The 10,142-nt window shown below is 33.7% G+C and overlaps 1 protein-coding gene across 1 annotated transcript; it reads left to right on the forward strand.

The window, feature by feature from the left end:
• Nucleotides 1-4,439: 4,439 nt before the first annotated feature.
• LOC116010535 (putative cyclic nucleotide-gated ion channel 8) lies at nucleotides 4,440-8,849 on the forward strand. The gene is made up of 7 exons (XM_031249990.1): nucleotides 4,440-4,563; nucleotides 4,678-5,258; nucleotides 5,473-5,685; nucleotides 5,761-6,074; nucleotides 6,151-6,262; nucleotides 6,347-6,583; nucleotides 7,791-8,849. Exons 2-7 carry the CDS (start codon nucleotides 4,710-4,712, stop codon nucleotides 8,565-8,567), a joined length of 2,202 nt encoding a protein of 733 aa, XP_031105850.1. The 5' UTR covers nucleotides 4,440-4,563; nucleotides 4,678-4,709; the 3' UTR covers nucleotides 8,568-8,849.
• Nucleotides 8,850-10,142: the final 1,293 nt, after the last annotated feature.

Here is a 10,142-nt window from a genome sequence, read left to right on the forward strand (position 1 = left end):
TATGGTTAAAAAGAAAAATAATTTAATTTTAATTTTAATTATTATAAAACTAAATACAACAACCCATGTTTAGCTTAATCTATACTAATATTCGTGTATTTATTAACTTAATTAGCATAATAATTATTAGTCAATTATACTAAAATCTATGTAATTAATTCCTTAATTACCATAATAATTATCAAATAATTAAATTAATATTGTACAATTATACTTTTATACCTTAAATATAAAAATATACATTGAGAGATTACCATAGTAATACACAAAAGAATATGAATGATTGTTTATTTTGTTCTCTCCCTCTCTTTCTCTCTCAAAAAAAAATTACTTGTAATTATAAAATAAAATCCAACACCCCGGCCATGTTTAATTGTAATTATAGTAATATCTATGTAATTATTAGCTTAATTACCATAACAATTATTAGTCAATTATACTAATATATGTGAAATTAATTTCTTAATTGTAATTAGTCAATTAAATGCAACTTTTCAACTATTGAACAAGTGCCCGGCATAAGACTATTTCTTTCTTATTTACATGGTATCAATTTTTATATGTGATATGCGATGCACAAAAATTCATGTCTAACATTAAAACACAATTTACATTTTTTTTTTGAATAGGTTTAGTTTACAAAATAGTATTAAAAATATTTGGAATAAGATTCAAATTGGCCACCGAGCGTATGCAATTTCACATGATAGCAAGTTACCATCTATTTCATCAGGTTATTTGCTTACGTGGAGGGTGAGTTGACATTTTAAAATAATGTTTAATAATCAAATATTAAAATAAAAAATTAAAATAATTAAAAACACACACACACACACACACCGGCGGCCACCCCCTCCCCGCTTAATAATACCCTTGTCACCTTTATAGGAAACCTGAGTTGTTTTGTGAAAAAAAGTTGACTTTCCGTAAATAATAATAATAATAATAATAATAATAATAATAGTAATAATAAATAAATTAAATTTGATTCATCCGCAGGTTTCCTATAAGATGGCAAGGGTATTATTAGGGGGAGGGGGCGCAAGTGTGTTTTTTTAATTATTTTTTTAATTTTTATTTTAATAGTTTATTATTAAAAATTATTTTAAAATGTCAACTCACCGTCCACGTAAGCAAGTAACCTGATGAAATGGATGGTAACCTGCTATCATGTGAAATTGCATACATTTGGAGTGTTCAGTGACCTAATTGCACTTTTTTTTTTGTTCAGTGGCCTAATTGCACTTTCAGGTTACATTTAGTGGCCAATTTGAACCTTATTCCAAAATATTTTTTATATCAATAAAAAACAGGCAGAAAAAAAAGGAGGGAAAATCCATTGATTATTGGGCAAATAATTTGTTCTTTTTTAGGTTTTTTTTTTTTTTTTTTTTTTTTTTGAAAACTGTTCTTTTTTAGTTAGTTATTCATTACAGTATGATATATGTGGCCTGGCAAGATTTAAAAAATGTGTTAAATTAACCAAAAGTAAATAATTGCTAACAATTTAACCAATCGAATGAAATTAACATATAATAGGTCATTTATAAATTTTATTAATTTAAATTTATTTTTAAAAATGATATGACAAAATTGAGTAGACAACAAAAATAAATGAACTAAGTCTTGTGTGTGACCATCTCAGTAACATCTTACGTGTAATGGGTTTTAAACATTATGTATAACTCGTTTAATACAAGAAAAATGAACAAGAATCAAGTACACATCCTGCATTAACTATTGTTGCCATGCTTGACTATTTCATGAATTAGTGTGTCTTATTTAGGTGAATAAATAAATGTTGCCATAATTCCGTGATTGTTGTTATATGCTTACCAATGTCAAATTCTACAATAGTATACAATATAGTTACGTCAAATCAACTCTTTTTTCATTACTTTTGTTTTATTAATTTTAATATTTTTAAATTTAATTTTTGTGTTTAATATGTTTTTTAATGTAGTTTCTAAGTATGTATAAATTTATATATTATACTAAAATTAATATTATAAAAATTAAATTAAAATAATTCTAGTCAAGTCTCATTATCTGAAGAAGATAAATAAAACTGGACGAGGAGAGTATTTTTTTTATACATTAATTTTTCTAACTTAAGCAAGACTAATCTTAAGCTATCAAAACTTATTTTAAGTTGATTGAATAATTGATAACTCTTTGTTATTTTAAACATGACATAGTATGGCATACACTTGATGAAAAAGCAAGGCTCCATAATCTTTAGGCGCCGAAATTTTTCGCCACCCCATTTTATTTCTTCTCTTCTCTCCTGGGATGGAAAGAACTACAGGCAGAAGCATTATCTCTAGGAACTCACATCTCTCATCTTTCTCTCTCCTCCCTATATATATATATATATATATATATATATATATATATATATATATATATATATATATATATATATATATATATATATATATATATATATATATATATATATATATATAAAATAAGGTGTGAATATTTGATTTATGGTATATGAATTAATATGATTAGTATAAAATTATAAATTTTGTATACCCTTGGATAAGGGTAAAAGCGTGAGATTTTGGAATAAATCTACGAATATCTTTGTGTGTGTGTGTGAGAGAGAGAGTTGAAAGTTTTGAAAATTACATTTTAATAGCCTACGGGCAATGAGAATATGTTATAAAAATGTTGAGGATTATTTTGTGAAATTTAGTTATTGGGTTAAATCCAAATTATTTTGAGAAGTCAAATTATTTTGAAGAGTGAGCACTGACATAAAAGTTGTCCCACTAAGACTACATGTCCTGTTACTTTGAGGAGGGAGCAGTAGAAACATATCATGCATGTCTCACGAGGACTGTATATACTGTTATTTTGAGTGGTGAGCAGTGACGTAAAAGTTTACTCACTAGGGTATTTACCTTGTTATGTAGTAGTCGGTAGAAACATATCATAGCTACTTAGATTAGTTACTACTCATTGGGCTTGGAAATACTTTGGTATTAGTTCTGTTCCACTTGAACGGAATTTTTGAGGAGTGAGTAGTGACGTAAAAATTGACTCACTGGGACTAAGTTCATGCCCATTATTTGATTGGTAAATCCTCCATATATATATATGTATGTATGTATATATGTATGTATGTATGTATGTATGTGTGTGTGTATGAGAATGACTTTTGAGAAAGTCTATACTATGTTTTGAAAATGCTTATGAGAAAAGATGATCTTTGCGTTCCTCCCTACTTGAGTTATATCTACATATATTTTGGAAATGACTATTGGTACTTGAGTTATATCTACATATATTTTGGAAATGACTATTGGAAGAGATTATGTTTGGAAATGATTATTGGATAAGAAGTATTATGTTGAAAAATGTTATTTTGAAAATCTACACACTTATGCATATGTTGAAAAATGTTATTTTGAAAATCTACACACTTATGCATATGTTGGAAATATTAAATGGTCCAATAATGTTATCTTTGACTTGAATAAAATACTATTTCGGTGTGAGTAAGTTTATTAAGATGATTATACTTTTATACTGATTATAAATTTTTGATGTGAAAAACAAAGAAATTTTACACGCCGTATCTATATTGAATATCAAAGGTTTTCAAAATAATATATTCTATAAGTATTTTATGGGGAGAAGTAAACCTTACTTAAGTTTTATGCTAATTTTGGATATATCTTGTTTTCCCCAAAATTGATTTTTAGGTGAACATAAATAGAAATTCAAGTCTAAGAGCGATTGCAGTCTTCCTAGATTAACTACTTTGAAGGATTGTTATCCGAAGAATTTATGGTTGTATAATTATTTCCCTGTGGCGGTAACATCATGTTTTCCTATTTGGTAGAAGTTATGCTTCTGCAAATGTTTAAGTGAGAAAAAAAAATTTATCATATTTTTGGTTAAGGAAAACAGGCCGGGGTGTTACAATTACAGAGAGGTAAACCAAGTTAGGATGCAATCAAGCTAACTGGCTCAAATCAAGCACCACTTGGTCGCTCCTACTGGAGTTGAACTTATAACTTTGTGGTTACCAAGTTAAAAGTCAGACCAAACTAATTGGGCTGTCCCATCCGAATGCTTCTTTAATGAATATAAATGTATTTTGAGATTGTGATGAAGGTTTTCAAAATGGTGATCCTATCAACTAAGAATGTATTGATGGCATTTTGAATTGAAGTGGGGTTTTGGAGCTTTGGTCTCTCCCCTATTATGGGATGTGTTCAGAATAAAGACTATTTTAGATGATTGCATTTTTTGGGATTTCTATGCATCTTAATAAATTTGTTTAATTTTTTTCTTCATCCATAATTAAGAAATCTATTTGCCATTTAGAATAATCAACTAATACTGTACAATGCATGTTTCCTGAATTTACAGAACTGGAGTTTGATCCATGCATGTGATCTTTGATGTGCCCATATATATGTCGATTAAAGGGAATCAGATTTGTTATCCCATATGGACTAATTCTGTGATTGGGTTTCAAGACACAATACATTGGAGGGCATAAGGAGAAATTTGTAAGGTGTCCAATGCGGCACTTGTTAATAGGTAAGATTTTGATCTGTAAGAAGAAATGGAACTATCAAAGCACTTCTGTGGAATAATATAATACATGTAGTTCATCATCATTTAGTGATTTTTAAAATTATTTCTATAACGCAGGTTAGAGTGTAGGTCATCATTCACATTTAGATATGGCTGGAAAGGCGAATTGTGGCTTTAATATAGACGGAATGGCTTCTGCTATACCACCTACCAATCCATCATCAATGTCAATAAAACTGGGAGTGATAAGAGGATCTGAAGGGCTAATGACATTCGGTCGATCACTGAAGTGTGGAGTTACCAGAGTTGTGTTCCCAGAAGATCTCAAGGTCTCTGAAAAAATGATATTTGATCCTCAGGATAAGTCCCTCCTTTTTTGGAATAGGCTTTTGGTTATTTCATGTATCTTTTCGGTAGCAGTTGATCCTCTATTTCTTTACCTTCCGGTTTTCAAGAGTGATGAAGACCACTGTCTTCACATAGATTCAAGTTTAGCATACACAACAACCACCTTGAGGACAATAATAGATTCATTTTACCTCATCCGAATGATTCTCCAGTTTCGCACAGCTTACATTGCTCCTTCATCTCGTGTTTTTGGACGAGGTGAACTCGTGATAGATCCCAAAGAAATTGCATCCAGATACCTACATCGTTATTTTATAGTTGATCTTCTTTCTATTCTCCCTCTGCCTCAGGTTTGTTTCTTTCATTTCGTTCATAAAAGAAATATTTAGATCAAATTGGTTCTCTCAAGCATATTTAATTTGTTCGGTAGAATTGTGATAAACTTCTTTTCCATTTACAAGCATCTATCTATTAATTAATCTGTCTGTATTGATGCTTTAAGTACGAGGAAATGTGATATTATATCTTTTAATTCTTTCCCATCTGATGTAATCTGATATGCAGATTGTGGTCTTGAGATTCCTTAATGGATCCCGAGGCTCGAATGTAGTAGGTACAAAGAGAGCTCTAGTTCTCCTTGTTATTCTTCAAAGCATTCCCAGGTTTTTCCGGTTTTTACCTCTAACTTCGGACTTGAAAAAGACTTCTGGAGTGTTTGCTGAAACCGCGTGGCTTGGCGCTGCATATTACATGTTGTGGTTCATGCTGGCAAGTCATGTGAGTAGATCTATATTAGCTAGTATCTATCTACAAGAATTCAACTTCATTGCATATATAAAATTAAATTTGCAGATATTTGGAGCTTACTGGTACCTGTTAGCTGTGGAACGTAAAAATTTCTGTTGGCAAAAAGCGTGTTTAGAAAGTGCAGATTGTAGTCCAAGTTATTCTTTACTGTTTTGTTCACTTGATAGACATAAAACCGCAAATTTAACTGGTTGGAGACAAATAACTGAAGATGTTCTCCACAAAAACTGTGCTGCTGATAACGATAATCGGTTTAACTATGGCATATACACCCAAGCTGTGTCATCTGGTATTCTTGACTCTGAAGAATTCATCCCCAAGTATTGCTATTGCTTGTGGTGGGGCTTGCAGAATTTGAGGTAAAACATCATTGAAGATGAAACACAAAAGAAGAAGATGATGAGACTGTAAAAAATCTATCTTTGGTGTTTGCAGCACTCTTGGGCAGGGTCTTGAAACAAGTACATATTCTCTGGAGGTTCTATTTTCAATAGCATTGGCCATTATTGGGCTCCTGCTGGTTGCTATTCTCATTGGAAACATGCAGGTATATCTGCTGAAACTCATTTGTTAGATAGGGATGATTTGAGCTCATGAAATGCAGCAAAATGTGTGTGCTTTTGTTCGACAGACGTATCTTCAATCTATAACGGTTAGGCTGGAGGAGATGAGGATAAAAAGGCGCGACTCGGAGCAATGGATGCATCACAGGGTGCTGCCACCGGAGCTGAGGGAAAGAGTGAGGCGTTATGATCAGTACAAATGGTTGGAAACTAGAGGTGTAGATGAAGAAAGTATAGTGCAGAATCTGCCTGTAGATCTCAGAAGAGATATTAAGCGCCATCTTTGCCTAAATTTAGTTAGAAGGGTGTGTAAAGCATTTCTTGCTCTCACTTCTTGCTAGATAGTTAGTTAATGCCATATGCATGCCCCATAAGGGGTGGTCGGGCTCAATGGATATTCTTGTCAACACTTTTTCAGTCGAGTCGATACGCACTTAAAAGTATAGTTTCAAATAGTGATTGCAGGTTTCTTTGTCACTCAACACATTCTTGCTAACACTTCATTGATCAGGCTAAGTTACACTCACCGCAGAGTAGCCTCGAGTAATGGTTGTAGGTTTCCTCGTCACCCAACACATTCTTGCCAATACTCTCTTGGTTGAGCCCATATCCACTTACCAACACAACCTTAAGTAGTGGTTGTAGGATTTCAAGTCACCCAACACATTATTGCTAACACTTCCTTGATCAAGCCTAGTTGCACTTATAGCAGGGCAACCTCGAATAGTGGTTGTAGGTTTCCTTGTCACCCAACGTATTCTTGCCAACGCTCCCTCAGTCAAGCCCAGATGCCTTACCAGGCTAACCTAGTGTTTGTAAATTTTCATATCACCAACACATTCTTACTAACCCTCTCCTTCAAAAAAAAAAAAAAAATCCTCTCCCGATAGAGCCCAGTTGCACTTATGGCACGTTTGGTTCGCGGAATAGGCCTGTAATGGAATAGCATTCCTAGTAATAGGCCTATGCAATGTTCCTGGGAATGACCTATGTTCCTAGGAATGACCTATTCCCCTTGATTCCCCTCTAGGAATGACCTATTCTCCTTGCAAGGGGAATAGAGATTCTTAGGGCCCCCTAGGTATTAGGCTAGTTCTCAGGAATAGCCTAAAGTTACTATTAAAAAAAAATTTGAACTAAGAACAATTAAAGCTCCTTAAGTGAAGGAGCTTTTGATTCTTTAAGGCTTCCTCATCCTGATGTTAATTTCAAAAGAGAAGTCATGCTTCTCTTATATAGAGGAGCTCAAATGAGCTCATCTTCATGAGTTACCGATGTGGATCAGAAACTCACATTTGTGTTTAAAAAAAATTATTTTATATATAATTTTGTATTATTATTATTATACTATTACTATTCATTTATTATTATTATTATTATTATTATTATTATTATTATTATTATTATTCCTTTTTCCTTATTATTGTTATTAATATAAACTCTATGTAATTAGAATATGAATATTAGTATTATTATTATTATTACTATTTCAATCCGATCCATTGTTTGCAGGTGCCTCTTTTTGCAAACATGGAAGAGAGGCTGTTGGACGCCATATGCGAGCGACTAAAGCCAAGCTTGTTCACAGAAAACACATACATCGTCCGAGAGGGCGATCCAGTGGACGAGATGCTCTTCATCATCCGGGGGCGCATGGAGAGCGTGACAACAGACGGTGGCAGAAGCGGTTTCTTCAATCGTGGAATTCTAAAGGAGTGCGATTTTTGCGGGGAGGAGCTTCTCACATGGGCGCTAGACCCAAAAGCAGGGGCGAACTTGCCGCCATCAACTCGCACGGTGAAGGCCTTGACGGAAGTGGAAGCCTTCGCACTGATAGCCGACGAGGTGAAGTTCATCACCACCCAGTTCCGGCGCATCCACAGCCGGCAAGTGCAGCACACTTTCCGGTTTTACTCGCAGCAGTGGAGGACGTGGGCCTCCATGTACATCCAGGTCGCGTGGCGACGCTACACTCGCCGAAAAAATATAGAACTCCGCCATAGCGAGGCCGACTCCGATGACGATGATGACCAAGGGGTTGTGTACGGCGATGGTGCAGGCAAGGACGCCGATAACGAAGAAACCATGTTGATCAGGGGGTTTTCGTCTTCCTCCTCCTCCCTTAGCAACCGAGGCATCCGCGCCACCATGTATGCTTCTCGGTTCGCTGCAAACGCGCTATCAAAGGTGCGCAAATTTAGATCTTCTAGCCTCATCATGAAACCTCCCAAGCCTCCTGAGCCAAACTTTGATAATGAGGATCTCACTAAGGTTCAACGTTTTATTTGATCCACCCACGTCACTACTGCATCCATGCATACCTTAATTACATCATCCCCTTTCTAACTTGCCACACATCAGGAATCAACTGAGTGTTCGTATTTTAGGATCATTCTTACAGGCAATTCGTTCTTAGCCTAGGATAATGCAACACTACTAATTTGTCCTAATACGTATTTCTATGTTTGTTCAGTTAATTTAGCTTGAGTTCTACTACGTATACATTCAAATTCTACTCCCTCTATCAATTTTACACATGATGTGATAAACAATGATAGAATATTTTCATTATGCTGGTCTCCAGAAGTATTCACATCAAGAATTTGAGAGTAAGAGTATGTAGAAGTTGGGAGTAGAAATAGGAGCCCACAGTATTTTTCATTTCACTTTGTGTTAAAAGTATTGTATTATCAAATAAAGTTACCCTTTTAGGGTAAACTTTTGTCAATTTACATTAAATACTACATTAGTTTGCATAGCCATAGTGATCATTTACAATCTATACTCTATACTATATATAAAAGTAAAATCATCCTCCCAATTTTTTCCCGTTCAAACTTTTGTTAATATTAATTATTACATAATTTATTGGTAAAATAATTAATAAAGCTTAATGGGTAAAATATGGAAATCAAATAATATATATTAATTGGTAATATTATTTCCAATAAGTCTACACCAATAATCATTTATTTTATTCTATGCAAATTCACGTTAATAACATCAATAATATGTTATTAACACACCCACATCAAGTTCCAAACTTCCAATAAAGGCTAAAGTGCCATCCGCCAACATGAACCATAAGCCATTTTTCATGCTACACCCTGTTCTTTCATAAGTGATTATTCGATCCCTAAACCATTAAAAATTTTTCGCCTAGAATTTTTTGTAGGTTACCTACAAGTTACCGGTAATCTATGCTGACATGACTTTTTTTTTCTTCTAACACTTCCAGCCAGCCAACCGGGTACGTAAACAATCTTTTTCCTTCTTTTCCTGCATGTACCTAACGTAAAGCTCATACTTACTACTTCGTCCAGTTCCATCTAGCACTGCATACTTTTATAATTACGAATACATATATTTATTTACTTACACAAGAAAAAATAATAATATTTGAACAGCATTTGCTACATATTGCCAGTTCTGAGAAGAGCTCTGCAATTCTGGGCTCACTGTTACATCAAGATGAGCCAAGTAGTATTATATCACATGCTCTTCTCTCACCAGAATACCATGCTCAAATGTCTAATGAATATGAGAAAATAATGCTGGAATCTTCAGGTTCTGAATCATCCAGTTCCTAGGATCCATCATTTTACACTAATGTTCTGCATGCCTGCAATTAATTTCACCGAGGTTCAATCTTCTGTTGTTCAGCTTGCAACCTCCCAATAGTACTTAAAAATTCCCCCAACTGTAGGCTCTACATGCTCACTAAGAACTTCCCCTATAGCCTTCCCCAAGAAGAAAGCATCTAGAATGGTTTTACTCTCATTCTCACCTGCAAAATCCAGCTTTTATCGCCCAATCTATTTAACTTATTCTAACATCATAAATTCCTAATACTCGAATTAAAAT

This window comes from Ipomoea triloba, chromosome 2, assembly GCF_003576645.1.
Source record: "Ipomoea triloba cultivar NCNSP0323 chromosome 2, ASM357664v1".
Classification (NCBI taxonomy): domain Eukaryota; kingdom Viridiplantae; phylum Streptophyta; class Magnoliopsida; order Solanales; family Convolvulaceae; genus Ipomoea; species Ipomoea triloba.

Excerpts from the sequence above, each read along its gene's own strand:
- LOC116010535 (XM_031249990.1), top strand. The coding sequence starts at position 4,710 with ATGGCTGGAAAGGCGAATTGTGGCTTTAATATAGACGGAATGGCTTCT. Across the intron at positions 5,259-5,472 it reads CTATTCTCCCTCTGCCTCAG|ATTGTGGTCTTGAGATTCCT; the intron begins GTTTGTTTCTTT and ends TCTGATATGCAG. Across the intron at positions 6,584-7,790 it reads GCCTAAATTTAGTTAGAAGG|GTGCCTCTTTTTGCAAACAT; the intron begins GTGTGTAAAGCA and ends CATTGTTTGCAG.